The 21,083-nt window shown below is 39.5% G+C and overlaps 1 protein-coding gene and 1 non-coding gene across 2 annotated transcripts; one reads left to right on the forward strand and one right to left on the reverse strand.

Moving 5' to 3' along the window:
- Window positions 1–507: 507 nt before the first annotated feature.
- Window positions 508–19,242, reverse strand: LOC141631728 (uncharacterized). The gene is made up of 2 exons (XM_074444358.1): window positions 18,568–19,242; window positions 508–852 (listed from the first exon to the last, which is right to left on the reverse strand). The coding sequence occupies exons 1-2, from the start codon at window positions 19,240–19,242 to the stop codon at window positions 508–510; spliced, it is 1,020 nt and encodes a 339-aa protein (XP_074300459.1).
- A 1,523-nt stretch (window positions 19,243–20,765) lies between these two features.
- Window positions 20,766–20,872, forward strand: LOC141635186 (small nucleolar RNA R71). The gene has a single exon (XR_012539890.1). It is a non-coding gene; the product is annotated as a small nucleolar RNA R71 (small nucleolar RNA).
- Window positions 20,873–21,083: the final 211 nt, after the last annotated feature.

Consider the following 21,083-nt stretch of genomic DNA (forward strand, 5'->3'; position numbering starts at 1 on the left):
TCTTCTTTGGCAAGAATCACGTGAGTGGACCAAAGCATAAGCATCCTTAAATAGAGAGGGCCAATAAAATCCACAATGAAGGACCCGAGCTTGGGTCCTAGAGGTGGACAAATGGCCTCCATAGGTCGTAGCATGGCAAGCTTGAAGGATTGCTTTCCCTTCTTCATGAGTGACACATATTCTATAAATTCCATCATTGCATCTCTTATATAGGAAAGGATCTTCCCACATATACCTCCTCGACTCATATCTCAACTTCTTCCTAGCTTGGTTGTCAAGTTCTTCTGGAATAAAGCTAGAGCTCAAGTAGATAGCAATATTCGCATACCAAGGATCAGAGTGCATGATAGCTAAAATAAAGTCATCGGGTAGCCATTCATCAATGGGTATCCCATCATCAACATCTCCCCGGGCTTATTTAGTCAACCTTGACAAGTGATCCGCAACAAGATTTTTGGATCCCGATTTATCTTTGATTGTGACATCGAACTCTTGTAGCAACAATACCTAACAGATCAACCTCGGCTTAGCATCCTTCTTGACCGTAAGTTGCTTGATAGCTGTGTGATCCGTGTAGACAATGACTTTGGAACATAGGAGGTAAGGCCGGAACTTCTCAAAAGCATACACCACCGCCAACATTTCTTTCTCTGTGGTAGTGTAATTGCATTGAGTATTGTCCAAGGTCTTGCTTATATAGGCTATCACATGGAGTTTTTTGTCTTGTCTTTGACCCAAGACCGCCCCTAATGAAAAGTCACTTGCATCACACATCAACTCAAAGGGGAGGTCCCAATTGGGTGGTTGCACTATTGGAGGCGATATCAAGGCTTGCTTGAGCCTACAAAAGCTCTGAGCACAAGATTCATCAAATATGAAGGGAGTGTCCTTGTTAAGAAGTGAGGTGAGGGTTTAGAAATTTTTGAAAAATCTTTGATAAACCGTCGATAAAACCTCGCATGACCCAAGAAACTCCTCACACCCTTGACATTGGTGGGTAGGGGAAGTTTCTCAATCACCTCAACACTTACCTTGTCCACTTAGATCCCTTTCTTATAAATGACATGACCAAGAACCACTCCCTCTTGCACCATGAAATGACATTTTTCCCAATTTAACTTAAGATTTTATTGGATGCAAGTTTGGAGCACTTGGGAGAGGTTATTCAAACAATCATCAATGAGGTGCCATGGACACTAAAGTCGTCCATAAACACCTCCATAGACTTCTCAATATAATTGGAAAAGATAGACATCATAGCCCGTTGGAATGTCTCGGGAGCATTGCAAAGTCCAATCGGCATTTTTCGATATGCGAAGATGCCATAAGGACAAGTAAAGGTAGTCTTTGCTTGATCATCCGGGTGCATGGGTATTTGAAAGAACCCGGAGTACCCGTCAAGAAAGCAAAAATACTCATGGTTTGAAAGTCTCTCGAGCATTTGATCGATGAATGGCAATGGAAAGTGATCTTTGATTGAGGCGGAATTGAGTTTTCGATAATCACGACACATCCTTTATCCCGTGACCGATCTACTGGAGATGAGTTCACCTTCCTCATTCTCAACCACGGTCATACCGCCCTTTTTGGGGACGATTTGAATAGGGCTTACCTAATCGCTTCCCGAGATGGAGTATATAATTTCGTCCTCAAGTAACTTATCAACTTCCTTCCATACCACCTCCTACAATTTCTCATTCAACCTCCTCATAGGTTGAGCGGAAGGAGTGAATCCATCCTCAAGTGTGATGCGGTGCATGCATATTCGAGGATCGATTCCCGTGAGATAATCAAGGCTATACCCAATGGCTTTCTTATTTTATTTGAGGACTGGTCGGACTCTCGAGGAGGTTTAGTTTTCGGTACTTGTCGTTTGGAGCACCTAGACCAAAACACAATTTATAACTTCACAAACAACTCTACAATTAGTAAAGAGGCAAGTAAAGGTCGGATCCCAAGGGACGGGAATTGAGATGAGATTTTCTATTGCAACTAGTGGTGTCTAAGGGTGTCACAAATTGGGGTTTGAAATAGAAGATCACTAAACTAAATAGCAATAAAAGTAAACAAGCAAGATGAATTGAAAGGGATGTAAATAATTGATAAAAGGCACTAGGGTGTCATGGGGTCATAGGGGATTCATGGGAATTGATCATACAAACATATTCTCAAATTATAAGCAAGCAATTATTGTTGTGATGGATCGAGTTGGTTTATATCTTACAATCTTAGGAAAGTTTGGGTCCCGGAGCCGAATTGATTAGATTGTACAACACCTACAAGTCGACTTAATCTTCCCTACTCAACTATATGCATAGTCTAATGAGACCCGAGTTGGTTTATGTCTTACAAGTCTCATTAAAAAGATAGGTGATGGATAAAAAATGCAAGGATTCATAGGCTCGCATTTCATCAAACATAACATGTGCATAAGTTGAGATCACAACAAGCAAGCAAATAAACTATGAAAACATATTAATTTAAGCATGAATCATCCCCCATGTTGGTTTCCCCTAATTACCCATTAACCCTAGCTAAGGAAACTACTCACTCATTATCATGTTGAACATGCTAGCAAGGTTGTCAATCATACCAACAAAGTAAAACATGATGAATAAATGAAAGTGATTAACAATAATTAAAAAGGGATTAAGAGAATTATACCTACTAATGATTACAATAATAAAGCAAAGAATAATAGAAGTACTTGATGATAGATTGGAAGGTTGTCAATATCCCAATAATAACCCAAATAATCTTCAATTACCCAAAACAAAGGATGAACAAGAGAGAGATTAAGGAAATGAAACTTGTATTAAAACTTGATTAAATGTTGATTACAAGATTAAAGAGAGATTTGATTGATATTAACTACACTAGAGATTGCTAAGAAGAACATGCTCTTCTAATTAGACTAATAGGGTATTTATAGTGGGGATTAGTTACATAAATTAGGGTTTACTAAGGGCTTAAATGACGATTAAGTCCTTGAGGAATCGCCGGTCTCTAGGGAGACTCCGGTCTCCTTTTTGCTGGTCTTAGAAAAATATGCGCATCCTTCCTCGAAGCTTGTAGAAGACGAAATAGCTGTTAGAGAATCCGGGCGTCCAGGGCACGGGACGGGCGGATTCTGGTGATTCTGGACGGGCGTCCAGATGGGGAAGACGGGCGGATTTGGGGTGTTTTGGACGGGCGTCCACAGGGGGAAGACGCTCGGATTGTGGTTGGTGGACGGGCGTCTTGTGGACAATCCGCTCGGATTGTCTTACAACTTCTTTCTTTCTTCTTTTCTTCCTTTTTCTTCATAAAATCCTTGAGGATTTCCTCGGGGATGCAAGGATCTTTTCTCATCATTGCCCATCTACTATAGTATGTACAAAGGCCTTCTAATCTTGTCTTCTCTTTGATGCTTGGTCATTGAATTCAATCAATTTAGCTTCATTTTGCCATGAAAATGCAAGGTTTGCACTCCTTTCCTACCAAGGACACAAAACTTCAAAGAATATGCAAAACAAAGGACTAAAGACAATAAATGACCCAAATATGCACTAAAAAGCATGGGAACAAGGCTAATTCGGGGACTAAATATGCTCTAATTATGGTCACATCAAATATCCCCAAACCGAACCTTTGCTCGTCCCGAGTAAAGAGGTGACAAAGACTAGGACCATTATTTAAACTAACCTAATAGCATAGCCGATATGAGACAATTAGCGGGTCTCATTCCGCCCCTTCAACTCACAACAAGACAACCATGAGGTAGGATGCCTTCTTGCAAGGCAAGGTGGGTCTTGCCAAAATGGCGATACATCCAAACATTAAGCACACAAAATCAAGTAATGGATGCATCTACAAAAGAATAGCGACTTTCCTCATCTAAGTGGCGGAAATTATCTACAAGGGAAGAAATTCAAGGGTACACACTCCTTCATAGATGCAATTTCTTCAAACTACTAAGCCTAGAAGGATACCAATAAATCACCTCCAAGTTGTGTCAAGCTAGGGTACCTTTGTCCTCAATCGTTAAATGCTTTTGTCAAGAGTAGACTCCCTATGGTGTTAGAAACACTGGAGGATCGCAGAATTCCCCCTATTGCCTAGACAAGAAGAAGGGTCGTCCCCTCTCTACCATGCACAAAAATGGATACGATGGATAAAGGGATCAATAGATATTTGAGTTTCATTTTGGGAGTTTGCTTTGTTGTTGTTTTTCCCCCCAAATTCTTGTGGCATATAACATTTGAGAACACTTTCTTTTGCCATTTCTTTGATGTTTGGCATTTCAATACTTGACAACTTTTCAACTTTTCTTTGCATTTATTTTTTGAACATTTTCAAAGTCACCCCATATGTAGTGAGGGTGCCTTATATTTGAAGCTTTAGGAGTCTATTTTTGCTCCTCTTTTCATTTGATGCATTTTGCAAACTTTCTTTCACTTTTCATTTCATTTCCTTGAACTCAAATCAATTTCTTTTTGTGCCCATTCCCTTTGATGACAAAAATGTGGTAGAACATGGATGATGGATGCATGGTTTCAAGGGTCACCTTGGAATAAACGGTAGCCAAGGAGTTATCACACCACAAGGTACTCTTGACTAGGCCTTAATCCATGGGTCAAAGGATACTAGCATGACACATCCTAGGGTGTTTTACAAGTATTCAAACAAGCAAAGTCTTAAGAAGAAAAAGCATCTACTAGGGCCTATATACACTTGTCAAGTTTCCCAAGTAGACGGTTTCGCAAAATTTTTCTAATATGCAAACTACATGCCATGATGCAGCTAATCATATAAACATCCTAATGCAAATGATTCTACCAACTAATATGCCATATAAACTAAATGCAAGTCCTAAATTCACATTGTTATACCGCATCAATCAAAATAAAGCCACATAGTCATAAACATAAAGAGGAAAAAGGAGATTGGAAAGATCATACCATGCGGTCTTCAATATCCTCATGTCTCGGATGTGGCATAGTTATTCAATGTGAACAAGGATAGAACAAATACAATATATACAACAATATATACAAGTCTACACTACAACGGAAATGAACTTGTTTTTGGATTTTCAAATTTTTCAATTTTTTTGATTTTTTCGAAAATTTTTGATTTTTTTGGGTTTTTGAATAAAAGTTAAGTTAGAATTCCCCATCCCCACACTAATATGGGCATTGTCCTCAATGGCCAAAATGATGCGAAACTATGCAAGCATGATGCATTTATTCTACACTAAATGCAAGCTACACTAATCTACACTACATGATGCATGGTTTTTTGTTTATGACGGAGAGCGTAATTTAGATTACCTCCCGTTGCGTATGCATGTACTTCCCCAAACCGAGATAGACATTATTTCTAATGTCCTAAAGTATAGGGTAGTTCATGCACACAAGATGCAATGCATGAAACTAAATTGTCATTTTGGATTTTCAAAAGTGGGAACAATGAAATAAGAACACCTCAATGGGGCCGAGGTGTTAGTCCTCTATGTTGCTAGGACCCTCCAACCAAAGACAAAGTCAAATATTGTACACGTTAACAAAACATAAACTTCTTTCATGAAAATTGAAAATAAAGAGAGGAGATGAGGAAACTTTACTTAAGCTTGAGATGGGTGCCTCACGCCCGCTCCATCTAGCTATGAAGAGATCCTTTAGAGATCGCCGTCATCTCCCTCTAGATCACTGTCCCATATTTCCTTGGATGCATCACTTGTATTCGGGTCCATGAACTCATCCTCTTCGCTACCAAGCTCCACCGTATCCCCACCGCAAGATTTGTCGTTCCCTTTCTCTTGTCGCCCGTTTGCCCCTTTATTTGCCCTCTCCTAATTGGAGAAGAGTATATCCAATTGTGCCCAAGAGGGAAATGCTCCCTCCTCACTAATCTTACCCCTTTGAATCATATCGTGGTATTGAGGGTAGAGTGCATAATAATTGTCCACGGTAGCTTCATATTGTCGGAAGTGCAAATCTTGTAGAATTCCCGTTACAAAGTCATCACGGGGAAGGATAAAGGGGTTGGGGTGGTTGTACGGTTGATATGGAAAAGGGTAGGGAGGCACTTTGATTTTCTCATCTTGTGGTTGTTGCACTTGTTGTTGTTGTTGTTGTTGTTGTTGTTGTTGGGGATTTGGAGGTGGTGGTGCTTGCTTTGCTTGGGTTGGGTTTGGAGGGATGAGGTAGGATGGGATTGGTGATAAAGGTCCCCTTCTTGTTGAGATTCTTGGTAGTCCGGTCATTGGTAGGTAGATTGGGTCACTTTCTTTTGTAATCCACTTGACCCTTTTATCAACCCCCTCAAGGGTTATCCAATGATTATGAATAAGAAGAAGGTCTTCATTCATCCTTGTATTTCCGAAAAGAGGAGCATACTCATTATTCTCATTGAATCTCGGATTGAAATGCTTTGCAATCTTTGTAATGAGCCCTCCATTAACAATGTGTTTCATCCCATCATCATCACCGTTCCTAAACTTTGCCTATTTTTCGAGTAGCACAAGAGGCGCATTAAAGCGGTACCCACCCCTTCCTTGGATATTGAGATAAGACTCCATGAACACAAGGTCAAGTTCGTTCACTATTGCCGGGTCTCGGCGAACAAGTAGAGTGCCGGAAAGGAACCGGTAAGTAAGTCTCAAAATAGGATTGTGAATGTGGAAAGCTAGACACTCCTTGATGTACATGAAATATCGGCCGGTCATGGCCCTCCATAGGGGTGCAACACTATATCTTTTCCGTTTTGATGTCCGGGTAGGCGAGACATCGAGACCAAGCACATTTAGCAAATTCCACTAGAGTCATCATTCTTGAAACACTCTCCAACCTAAATTCTATGCATATCGTCTTATTCAAGGTTGTGATTTTCAAGAAGCTTAAAGATTCAAGCACAAGGGATCGGTAAGTTTGCTCGTGCATGTGGAAAAGGGTAGAGAGACCAAACAACTCAAAAAGAGCTTCCATTTGGTGATAAATCCCAAGTTTCCTTAAAGTTCTATGACATAAAAACTTAGTAGGGAGAATGTTCTTACGAAGAAGCCGGTGAAAAACGAGCCTTTGCACATCATTGACGAATTCAAAATTTGAGAAGTCATCAAGCCTTGTAAGATCCACAATTTCCTCATGCTCCCTCCTTAAGGTGTTGATATGAGAGGTATAAGAGCTTCCTCTTACCCTTGGTCTTCTTCTATCCCTAAAGGAAGATCCCTTTGGTGCCATTCTTTGATTGTTGGGCTGGAATTTTTGGTTTGTTAAAGTATAAAGATGTTCTTTGTGGATTGAATGTTGCTTTTGAAACCCTAGAAATTTGGGGCTTTTTGATTTTGTGGAATGAAAGAGTGTTTGGGATATGCTTTGGTGTCATAAGGAGGTGGATTTTTATAATACAAGTGGAAGGAAGGGTGATGTGTCACAAATTGTGTGGTGGGGTGTTTTAAAATTAGGAAAAATCGGGATTGAATAACGCAGGAAGACGAGCGGACTCGGGCACAAGACGCTCGGATTCTGTCATTTTGGGACGAGCGAATTCCAGGGAAGACGCTCAGATTCTCTTACAGCTAATTTTTGCAAAAAATTGACGCAGCATAAGACGAGCGAATCCAACATAAGACGAGCGTCTTTTCTGGAGCAGGACGAGCGTCTTTTCTCAAAGACGGGCGGATTCTGTGTCAGGAACTTTTCTTAAAATGCACTGGCAAAAAGAGGAGCGGATTCATTTTCAGACGCTCGAATTGTAGCAGGACGAGCGGATTCTCAGAAATATGGACGTCTTTGTTCAATCCGAGCGGATTCTCTCTTTGGACGCTCGGGTTCCTTGCTGCGGATTTCTTTTGATTTCCTTGATTCCGATAAAAGCTTCCCCACACTTGAAAATTGGTTCCTTCCTTCATTCAAAATTCATTAGTGACCTCTCCAATAAACGCTCCCTCATAGTATGGCTTCAATCTTTGACCATTGACCTTGAATTTGCTTCCATCTTCCGCCTTGATTTCAAAATCCCCATATTTTCCAACTTCGGTGATCACATAGGGACCCATCCATCTAGAGTTCAACTTTCCCGGAAAGAGTCGATAGCGGGAATTGAATAGAAGGACTTTATCCCCTTTGTGCAAGGCTTTTTGCTTAATCCTCTTGTCATGGAGCAATCTTGTCCTTTCCTTGTAGATCTTGGCATTCTCATAAGATTGTAGTCGGAATTCCTCCAACTCTTGAATTTGAATCATCCTCTTTTGACCACTTAATTTGAGATCAAGATTAAGTGCTCGGATTGCCCAAAAAGCTTTGTACTCCAATTCGATTGGCAAGTGGCATGCTTTTCCATAGACAAGCTTGTAAGGGGAGGCTCATATGGGAGTCTTATAGGCCGTCCTATAAGCCCAAAGATCGTCATCAAGCTTTGTGCTCCAATCCTTTCGTGTCTTGTTCACCATTTTCTCAAGAATTTGCTTGATCTCTCAATTCGAAACTTCAACTTGACCGCTTGTTTGAGGGTGGTATCCCAAGCCGGTTCTATGTTGAACATCATACTTGGTCAAAAGAGATGCGGGCTTCTTTTCATGAAAATGTGTTCCTCCATCACTTATGATTGCTCTAGGAACTCCAAATCTTGGGAAGATTATTTTCTTGAAGAGCTCGGTGACCGTTTTTGCATTATCGTTTGGAGTGGAAATTGCCTCTGTTGGAATATGTGTCCTCCGACAATAATGCGATCACAATTGTTGATCATATTGATCACATGTTTAAATCTCATTTTAAGAATACGTAAGGGATGATTCATTTTATAGTCAACTGATCAACATTAATCGGTAACGATTGGCTTGCTAGAGTTTGACGTTACTGTCGTGGGACGGTGGTGGTCAGTTGATCCCTTAAGGTCACACCTAAAGGATGATGCCCTTATCCGTAAAGTTGATTAATTGTATGACGATACAAGTTGATCAATTCCTTAAAATTGAATAATTCGTTTGTGAGAGAGAATATTGATTTCTTATTTTAATGAGATTAAATAAGATTTATTTTGGTAATAAAATGCTTTATTACTAAAATTGTTTATTGTTTGAGAAACGATAGAAATAAGGATGAATTGTTAATTATAATTATAAGATGTTGTGAATTATAATTTTATGACCCATTTTATTTATGTGATCAAGTATCACTAGTCAATTTGTTGCATGTAATTTAATTAATTTGTAAAATGATATTTATGTGATGAATATGCATTAAATTAATTAATAACATGTATAAGACTACATGTGACATATTGTGTGACAAATGACAAATTGACAAAATAAAATGGTAGTCCATTTTAAGTAGGTGGACCGAATTGGAGGAGTATGTAGTGGGATGTGCTTATATTATTTTATGTGATAGAATTTAAATAATAAGCCTACACTACACTAGCCTTACATGCCTAAGGTTTTGAGAAGACAAAAAGCTTAAAAGTAAAAGACCATATATTGGTCTCCTCCTCCTAAAAACCGTGCTCCCTCCCTCCTCCTTAGTGGATGTTTTTTCTCTAATTAATCTCTTAATGCTTGTCCATTCAAATGACATGCATAGTTTTTCCTCTCACATATTCATTCTTTTTCTTCATCAAAACATGAGATTTTTGATTGAAATTGTTCATAAAAGATTACTAAAATTATTAGTGTAATATATGAGTATTAGTAATCAATTTTAAGGTAAACTACTAAACCAATATCTAGCTAATATTATTTAGTGGGGATAAGGGATAATCTTGGGTGCAATCAAGAGGAGAATCTCTACTTTGGGATTTTTGGAGGATCATCCTAATATTCATTATAGCTCAAGAACAAGTGAAGTAGGAGACTTCATTTGTGCCCATTTAACCGAATTTTTGATGGTGAGAAAACAATTTTCTTATCTCTTCTTATTTGTTTTGCATGCATAAGATCTTTAAGTTTTTATGACTAAAACTTTAAACTAAAATATGTGATATTTAAAATATGATTTTCAACAAGTGGTATCAGAGCATCACGGTTTTTGCATGCAAAATCGGGTTAGTTTTTCCGAGTTAATTTAATTAACATATAAAACTTGTTATTTAGGATTTATGAAGATAAATCATGAAATAATTTTGCATGTTAAAAGTTTCTGGTCCTAAGTGATTTTTAGGACATTTTGGTTTATTTATGGATTTTTATTGTTCATTTTATATAATATTGGCATTAAAATGTGATTTTTATGATAAAAATGTTATTTTTGGGCTAAATTTAGCTAAACTTCGTTTTTTCCAGTGTTTTTTGGATATGTTTTCACATATATTATCTTTTGATGACCTGTAAATTTTCATAATTTTATGATTTGAGGCCTGTACAAACAAGGTAACATTCTGGAATTTATTAAAATTTTTGGTTCCTTTAAATTACTTCACATTATCACACAACCATTCTTCCTCCAACACATGTTACATATCATTTGAGGCATAGAAATCACGTTGCACCATATACATGTAATTGCCATCTAGAAAACGGTAAAGATTGCGAAACCAAAAATAAAATCAACTAAATAACTCAATAATCATGTATGTATAGACAATGCATTAGTTTCTCATCGTAACAATCACAACTTATTTAAATACGAAAATATATCCTAGAAATCACTAAGGTGTCACTTATTGAATACTAACCTTATAACTAAATTAAATGTATATAATTAGACGTAAAAAATTGGCATGAAATTTTCAACACACAACTATATAACATTCATGGCTTAGGGCAACACATTCCACATACCACTAGACATGGATTGCTAAGGCAATTAGTAAAATAATAACAATCAAAAATCTCAAAATTCGATCACATTTGCCTAGTAAGCAAAACAGTAAACTCTTGCAAAGAATAAGACTTTCAACAAGAAGTATATACACACTTAGAATAACAGCAAAACAATTATCAACGGACACGACACCCGATTCGGTCTACTAGCTTTACACATAGGACTTAACTTATTCTTCATCCTGTAACAACATAGCCTGGTTGGCTCTACTAACCATTCCAGTCAATCATGGTCATATCCCTCCTACATCTAACCTCTTAGGTAGCTATAGCTTATGGTGCCTCTATGATCAACTCATTAAACATATAATTATATTATATCTCTACCTAAGGGTTCGAGGATCGAAAAGCCGCATGCATATCATCATATAATTCATAATTCACAACTCATGTCATCCATACACTAAAATTTCACTCAATTATTCAAATAAGTCAGCATGCCAATATCAACCATATTCTTTCATTGCACATCTTTAACCATGTATCACATCATTACTTACCTCATTCCGCTCCTGCAAAACTGCTAGTATAATATAGGCAAGGTCTGATCCTTTATTTTGTTACTACCCACTCTCTGCATCACTCAAGGGTTACTAGGTTAGACTGAAAGGGCCAGTGGCTTGGTTTGAGGGGGCCCCTAACTCATTCCAATCCTGGGGGCTCCTAACAGTTACTAGCCTGGGTTCATTTTATTTGACTCTTCCTATGTTCATTATTTTTGTTCATTTGTTTTTAGGCCTGAGGATCGTTCGCTCTAATACCACTTTGTAACACCCCCATTTATTTAAGGGCCTGGACTAGGACTCCTCAGATAAAGAAGGGTGTTACCATCTCGGAAACCCGAGGCAGTAGATAACAAAGGAAAAATAAATAGTACTTTAAGTTGAAAGTTATAAATGTTTACAACTCAAATGGAACATGTCCCAAAACTGAAAATAATGTCTGATAGCTAAACTGAAATAAAAGTGGGCTAGCTCTAAGTCAGGTGATCCATGCTCTCTCCCCTGCCACTCCATATGTCTCAACAACTCACAATCTGCTCCCCAAGAAAGGGATCATCACAGCGTACACGAATACACAGGGTCAACCGCGAGGTTGAGTAGGTAATACGATATAATAAAGAATGCAATGATATGATCCTCCAATCTCAACTCCATCACACACATCCCCGAAACGCCCAGCCATACCGATCCCCGGCAGACTATACAAATCGACCGTCGTCGATATACCACTAAATGTAGTCGAGGACACCAGGGCAAGTCTGCAGAACATACGGGCCTTAATCACGATAATCTCATCTCCTCCAACTCCAACTCCAATGCATAAGAAAAGTATAAAATATATGAAACAATAATGCTCAGCGAGATAAATAAGATAAACAGATATGTCATAAAATCACCGAACATGCCAACTCTTTATAATCGTAAGAACTCAATCAGTGTATTCCCTACCTCAGTACTGCAGTCAAATGGACAGATGCTCAATAATATTCCACAACAAATTCGCCCTCTGAAAGATAAATAAATGATAAGGGATTACTTAACTATTCCCGTTCCCAAAATAGAAGGTTACTAAAAATAGAAACTTCCTAACATGGAAAGTTTCCTTAAATGGAAACTTCCCCGATATAGCAGTTTTCCATTTTAACCAACCCGACTCAAAACCCGTCTCTAATTATATAAACAATTAAAAACTATTGTAAACCCACTAATCAAACCATGTCATCCGCAACACCCCAAACACACCTCCTATACGGTTTTATCCCGTGTACCTCACCCCTTACACTCTTCATACATGACATCACCGACCACCTAGCACCACCACACAACCTCCACCTCCTAGCCCGCACCACGATGTATCCCGACAACCACTAACCACCAGACTACCCGTCCCCTACCACTCACAACCTCACGCCCTAGTAACAACAATCACGAACAAAACCAATTACCGAAAACCCGACATACAGAAACACCGTGTAAAGAACCCCTCGCCAACACCACCACAGCCGCCATTACCACCTCTGGCCACCATCGTTGACACCACTGTCTCACGGTGACTCCAGGGGTAGTCCCTAACCCCTAGTACAGCAACAAAATCAACCGTGATTCCCGTCCTAACCCAGCCGCGACAATTCCCCTGCTCTCCCCTGTTTTCGCGAAATCCCGGCCACCACCAACACCAACCACCACCAGCCACCCTAACGACACTCCTACCGTGGTCGACCCAACCTCCAGGAACCAACCCACCCTAACCCAAGTCCAGTCAGTGGCGATTAAAGGTTCGAATCCTCTGATTACTAACCCGACACACTACCGCATCCACCACCTATTCCAACCCTAATAATCACCCACGGTCAGCCGTCAACGGTCAATTCTAACCATGGTGTTCCAAGGTCCCCCTGTGGTCAAGGTCACGGCTGATAGGTGTTTGCTACGGTGGTCAAACCACTCGGTCAATATGCTAGTTTAATTAGTTTATAAAAATTGTGAGACGGTCTTACCTTGTATCGCTAATTGTTCTTCCGTCTTCTAAATCTCCTTCTCTTCTTTTCACGGTTGTCACTATAGATTAGGGTTCTTGTTTAGTTTGGTTTAGGGGAGGCAGGTGAGGTGATAGAGGAGTAGGGTTTCCAATGTGAATGTCGAAGGTTACAACTTTGTGAATGTCGATAGATAGGTGAATTAGGGTTGTATGTCGTGTAGTGTGTTGATGGGTTAACGGGTTTATGGTTGTGTTACACGGTTCATTGCTACCACCATCCAAGTCCAAGCCCATCACTAAAAGTCAGTCACGCATCTCTAGGTAATTGACCTCTATTTACCGTCCTCGACTCGTAACTTAAAATAAACGAGTACATATAATTTATTTATACTAATTAAATTAATTATGAGAATATAATTTTATTAGAACTAACATAAAATATATAAAAATTAGGATTTAAATATAATTATGACTTAAATAATAAAACAAGTATAATTGAGAAATAAATATAAATATGAAATATATTTAATTATAATATATTATCAAAATTAAAGAAATACGAATGAAATGTCATTTTATGAAATAATCGTCAGATATAAAATGATTATGAAATACGAAATAATCGTAGGATTACGATTTATAAAATAGTAACAGTTTACGTAAAATACTTTATACACATCCGTTTGAAAAAACGCGTATAAAACAAGGTTTGACTATCGTTGACTGAGGCTAAAATACGGGGTATTACACTACGGCCACAAGGATATACTTATTCCCATTGGATGTCACAAACGGACTTTGGTAGTCGATCCTCCAAACATCGAAGATCTCCATCTCTAGTATGCCCCTTTGTGGCATTTCATTCCTCCAAGAGATATTCCCCGTTCTTTGATAAGCATCACAATGAATGATGAATTCTTTCGTGTCTTGGAACATTGTAGGCCAATAGAAGCCCGATTGAAGAATTTTTGCAATGGTTCTCCTTGCTCCATGGTGCCCACCGTAGGGTGATGAGTGACATCTTTCCAAGATTCCTTGGACTTCCCATTGAGGGATGCATCTCCGGTAGAGCCCATTACTACACTCTTTGTAGAGGTTTGGGTCATCCCAAAAGTACCTTTTTACTTCGGATAAGAACCTCTTCCTTTGGTTGTAGTTCAAATTTGGTGGGAGTACTCTTCCAACAATATAATTGGCATAATCGGCAAACCATGGGGTGATGTGCCTTTCAAGTTGTGTTTGAATGGCCATCAAGATATCGTCGAGAAATGAGTCATTGATCGGCATTTCTCCTTGTTCATCATGAAACCGGATCCTTGATAACTGATCCGCCACTACATTTTTGGCTCCTTTCTTGTCTCTTATCTCCAAGTCGAATTCTTGAAGAAGCAAAATCAATCTCAACGACTTTGGTTTTGCCTCCTTCTTTATCAAGAGATGTCGGAGAGCACGGTGATCCGAAAAGACAATCACCTTGGATCCAAGTAAGTTGGAACGGAATTTGTCTAAAGCATAGACAATGGCAAGAATCTCTTTCTCGGTGGTATCATAATTCACTTGGGGGGGATCAAGAGTCTTGCTTATATAATAGATGGCATGAAGAGCTCTTCCTACCCGTTGGCCAAGAACCGCTCCAACGGCGTAGTTACTAGCATCACACATAATCTCGAACGGTAGTTCCCAATTTGGAGGTTGAATGATCGGTGCCGAGATTAGTGCTTCCTTGATTCTATTAAAGGCTTCAACACACTCATCAGTGAAATGGAATTGGGCATCTTTAAGTAAGAGTTGAGTAAGGGGTTTCGCTATTTTTGAAAAATCTTTTATGAAACGGCGATAGAAACCCGCGTGACCGAGAAAACTTCTCACCCCTCTAACATTCACGGGAGGTGGGAGTTTCTCTATCACCTCAACTTTAGCTTTATCGACCTCGAAGCCCTTTTCCGAGATTAAATGACCCAAAACAATTCCTTCATTGACCATGAAGTGACACTTTTCCCAATTTAAAACAAGACTAACATCTTCACATTTTTGCAATACATGAGAAAGATTATGCAAACATGAGTCAAAGTCCTTTCCATAAATGCTAAAATCATCCATAAAAACTTCCATTATGGTCTCTAGGTAGTCGTAGAAGACACTCATCATGCATCTTTGGAAAGTGGCGGGGGCATTATATAAGCCAAAAGGCATCCTCCTATATGAAAAAGTACCATAAGGGCATGTGAAGGTGGTCTTATGTTGGTCATCCGGGTGTATAGGGATTTGGAAGAATCCCGAATACCCGTCAAGGTAACAAAAGAACTTGTTGGAGGCTAACCTCTCAAGCATTTGGTCAATGAATGGTAGGGGGAAATGATCTTTTCTTGTTGCGGAATTCAATTTTAGATAGTCAATACACATACGCCAACCAGTGATCTTCTTTGTGGGTATTAAATCGTTCTTTTCGTTTGTCACCACCGTGGTACCTCCTTTCTTAGGTACCACTTGAACGGGGCTAACCCACAAAGAGTCCGATATGGGATATATGATTCCCATATCAAGCAATTTCATAACCTCTCCTTTGACAACTTCTTGCATGTGGGGGTTTAATCTTCTTTGTGGTTGAATGGTAGGTCTATGGTCCTCCTCTAGATGAATTCTATGCATGCAAAAGTTGGGACGTATCCCCTTAAGGTCATCTAGACTATAACCTATAACCTTCTCATGTTGTTTCAACACATCAAGCAATTTTCCCAATTGGTTTTCATCAAGTCTATCATTAACAATCACGGGTTTGGTCTTTGATTTATCAAGGTAAGCATATTTCAAATTTGGGGGAAGGGGTTTTAGAGTAGGGGCTTGTACCTCACTTTCCTCCTTTGGAGGTTCATTGAGAATTTGCTCCATCTCCATTAGACATTCCATTCTCATTGCATATTGAACTTGTTCTTCATTCTCATCAACCTCATCACATTCGAATTTCATGACGAATTCCTCTTGCTCTTGTAAGATGTCTTCTAGGATGGATTTCTCATCTTCTATAGGTTGACATGCTTCCACAAGGATGTTATGTACTAATTCGGATTGTGCATGAGTAAGTTCTTTGTTAGCTAGAGCGGCCTCAAAAAGATCTACCTCCAATTCCCAATACATATTTTTAGCCTCACTTGCTTCCAAGGCTTCCAATGCTTGCATGGGATCTTTGAAGAAAGGTATACTTAAGTGGTCCTCTACAAAACAATCTATAAGGTCCATCTTGCAAAATATCGAACAACTTGAAAATAGTTAGAACAAACCTTGAGGAGTTTTACTTCCCCAAGGCAAATAAAGACACAACTAATAACAATATAAGAAAATCTAAATCAAGTTAACACTGTCCCCGGCAACGGCGCCATTTTTGGTCGGACTCTCGAGGAGGTTTACATTTCGGTACTTGTCGTTAGGAGCACCTAGACCAAAACACAATTTATAACTTCACAAACAACTCTACAATTAGTAAAGAGGCAAGTAAAGGCCGGATCCCAAGAGACGGGAATTGAGATGAGACTTTCTATTGCAACTAGTGGTGTCTAAGGGTGTCACAAATTGGGGTTTAAAATAGAAGATCACTAAACTAAATAGCAATAAAAGTAAACAAGCAAGATGAATTGAAAGGGATGTAAACAATTGATAAAAGGCACTAGGGTGTCGGGGTCATAGGGGATTCATGGGAATTGATCATACAAACATATTCTCAAATTATAAGCAAGCAATTATTGTTGTGATGGATCGAGTTGGTTTATATCTTACAATCCTAGGAAAGTTTGGGTCCCGAAGCCGAATCGATTAGATTGTACAACACCTACAAGTCGACTTAATCTTCCCTACTCAACTATATGCATGTTCTAATGAGACTCGAGTTGGTTTATGTCTTACAAGTCTCATTAAAAAGATAGGTGATGGGTAAAAAATGCAAGGATTCATAGGCTCGCATTTCTTCAAACATAACATGTGCATAAGTTGAGATCACAACAAGCAAGCAAATAAACTTTGAAAACATATTAATTTAAGCATGAATCATCCCCCATGTTGGTTTCCCCTAATTACCCATTAACCCTAGCTAAGGAAACTACTCACTCATTATCATGTTGAACATGCTAGCAAGGTTGTCAATCATACCAATAAAGTAAAACATGATGAATAAATGAAAGTGATTAACAATAATTAAAAAGGGATTAAGAGAATTATACCTACTAATGATTCCAATAATAAAGCAAAGAATAATAGAAGTACTTGATGATAGATTGGAAGGTTGTCAATCTCCCAATAATAACCCAAATAATCTTCAATTACCCAAAACAAAGGATGAACAAGAGAGAGATTAAGGAAATAAAACTTGTATTAAAACTTGATTAAATGTTGATTACAAGATTAAAGAGAGATTTGATTGATATTAACTACATTAGATATTGCTAAGAAGAACATGCTCTTCTAATTAGACTAATGGGGTATTTATAGCGGGGATTAGTTACATATATTAGGGTTTACTAAGGGCTTAAATGACGATTAAGTCCTTGAGGAATCGCCGGTCTAGGGAGACTCCGGTCTCCTTTTTGCCGGTCTTAGAAAAATATGCGCATCCTTCCTCGAAGCTTGTAGAAGACGAAATAGCTGTTGGAGAATCCGAGCGTCCAGGGCACGGGACGGGCGGATTCTGGTGATTCTGGACTGGCGTCCAGATGAGGAAGACGGGCTGATTTGGGGTGTTTTGGACGGGCGTCCGCAGGGGGAAGACGCTCGGATTGTGGTTGCTAGACGGGCGTCTTGTGGACAATCCGCTCGGATTGTCTTACAGCTTCTTTCTTTCTTCTTTTCTTCCTTTTTCTTCATAAAATCCTTGGGGATTTCCTCAGGGATGCAAGGATCTTTTCTCATCATTGCCCATCTACTATAGTATGTACAAAGGCCTTCTAATCTTGTCTTCTCTTTGATGCTTGGTCATTGAATTCAATCAATTTAGCTTCATTTTGCCATGAAAATGCAAGGTTTGCAGTCCTTTCCTGCCAAGGACACAAAACCTCAAAGAATATGCAAAACAAAGGACTAAAGATAATAAATGACCCAAATATGCACTAAAAAGCATGGGAACAAGGCTAATTCGGGGACTAAATATGCTCTAATTATGGTCACATCAAGGACATTTAAAAGTTTTTCCTTTTGAGATGTCATTAGGGTTGCATTGATGATAACGGGGAAGGAGTTTGCCTCATCAAGGTAGGCATACTCAAGGGGGGGGGGGGGGGGGTAAAAGGTTTAATATTTACCTTTGGAGGGTTCTTACCCTCATCTTCATCAAGAATTGGTGGTAAAGCTTCATAATCTTCCTCCAAATGCTCCCCCGGGCATTTATCCTTTGCATCTTTAATTGCTTCTTCTAACATGTCTATGGAATAGACACTCTCAAACATTCGTTGTGATATTGCTCCGGTCAAAGAGAATTCAACCACATTTCCCCTCACCTTGAAAGTGAGCTTCCTTTCCTTGACACTTATGTTGACATCTCCGATTGCCAAGAAGGGTCTCCCAAGGATAATAGGAATTTGTTGGTCTTCCGGAATGTTTAGAACCACAAAGTCCGCCGGAATATAGAAATTGCACACTTTAACCGGAACATCTTCAATAACACCCATTGGTCTTTGTACCAATCTATCGGCTAGTTGCACGGTCATAGAAGTAGGAATCATGTCATGTAAACCAACTTTTCTTACAATAGGGAGCGGAAGTATGCTAGCACTAGCACCAAGATCACAAAGTGCCTTCTTGATACTCACATTATCCACCATGCATGGAATATAAAAACTACCCGGATCTTGTAGTTTTTCTAGCATGGGATTGAGTAAGACCGCGCTACATTGGCCTCTAAGGGCCACTAGACCATCTCCTCCAATACTCCACTTCTTTGTCAACACATCCTTAAAGAATTTGGTGTAGAGTGGCATTTGTGTCACTACCTCGGTGAAAGGTAAAGAAACTTCAAGTTTCTTCAAATATCCAAGAATTTGGAGAATTTCCTCTCCTCATCCATTACTCTACTCCTATTAGGGAATGGTATTGGAGGGTTGTTGGTCTTTTCGGAGGTTGAGGCTTGCGTGGTGTCAACTACTTCATTTGATTCTTTTGCTTTCCCTTGGTCTCTTTCAACCACTATTTCCTCCAACACAAAGTTCTCGTCATCTTCAAGGTATTTACTCACCTTCCCCCTCTTGGTGTTGTCAACTCTACTTGTGGGTGAGGGAGGTGGACTCTCCTCACCATCTTTCATCACATCTCTCTTTCTCTTTGGTTCATAATCCTTGTAAGGATCCTCTAAATATTTCCCGCTCTTCAAGCTTACCACATGAACTTGTTGGTGTGGTGGTGGCCCATCCCTAGGATGAGAACCTTGAGGAGGCAATGAATGTGGAGCTCTTTGTGAGGAAGAGGGGCTTTGGTTGGCCATATATGAGTCAAATGTCCTTTTATGTGCTTGGACTTTTGAGAGCTCGGTCTTCAAGGTTTTGAATTGTTGGTCAACTTAAGCCTCTCTTCTCTCGGCCTTTGCATCCATTTCCCTTAACAATTTCTCAAGAGAGGAGTTGGGGCTTTGTGGTTCAATGTATTGTTGTTGGTTTTGTGGAGATAGGTAAGAGTTTTGTTGTTGTTGATACCCTTGTTGTTGGTTGAAAGGTTGTTGAAATGGTGGATTTTGTTGTTGGTGGTACCCTTGTTGTTGGTATCCTTGTTGTTGGTATGGAGGGTTTTGTTGTTGGTTGCGGTAATTGTCTCTTTGATGAGGTGGGATGTAATTGGTGTTGTCATGTTGTATTTTACCCCGATAGTTGGAACCTTGGCCTTGGTTTTGATTGTATTGTCTAGAATGATCGGGCTTTGGTGGAGGCATGTATTGTGGTTGTTGATACTTGGGGTCCAATGGTTGCCCCGCATAAGAAAGTTTGGGATCTTGGTTAGGGAAGGCACGGTAGAAGGTCTCATGGCGTTGGTAAGAGACCCTCGGTGCACCTTGTCCTTGAAGAGCAAAACATTCTTGGTGGTCATCTTGTGGAATATATGAGCAATACTCAATTGTATGCCCCACACCGCCACAATAGTCACAATTCATTTGGGGTGGATAGTGTCTAGGAGGGGACCTAGGTTCTTGGACATAGTAGACCTTGGAATGACTATGTCCGCCCTCTTGGACTTGCTTTAATTCCCCTTGCTTCTTTTCCATCTTGAACTCCTCAAACTTCTTGGTCAAGTCATCCAACTTAGCCTTGTACTCAACTTCTATCCTAGAAGGCCCCTCACTCGTGTACTCCATATCTCTTGCATAGCTACCCTCCATCTCGGAAATGTTTTAGATCATTTCCGTGAGTTGAGCATTGTTCATGTTGTCAAAATTGCCACCGGATGCCGCCACGATCATGTCCCGGAACCTTTGCTCAAGAGTTTGGAAAAAGTTTGGGTGGTCATCCATTTTGGGATACCATGGTGTGGGCAATATGTGAGAAGATCCTTAAAGCGTTCCCAAGCTTCACTTAGAGTTTTCATGGGTCTTTGTTTGAAGGTTTGAATCTCATGGCTAATTCTTGCGGTTTTAGATTTTGGGTAGAACTTGTTGATGAAAGCTTTGGATAAAGCCTCCCAAGTGATAAATGTACTCGGCTCATGAGAATTCAACCATTTCTTAGCATTGTCTTTCAAGGTGATAAGAAAGAGCATTAGGAGTATTTGCTCTTCGGGTACACCATTGTGCTTGATAGAACCCGCTTTCTCTTTGAATGTTGTGAGATGTTGATAG

This window comes from Silene latifolia, chromosome Y (genome assembly GCF_048544455.1).
Source record: "Silene latifolia isolate original U9 population chromosome Y, ASM4854445v1, whole genome shotgun sequence".
NCBI lineage: Eukaryota > Viridiplantae > Streptophyta > Magnoliopsida > Caryophyllales > Caryophyllaceae > Silene > Silene latifolia.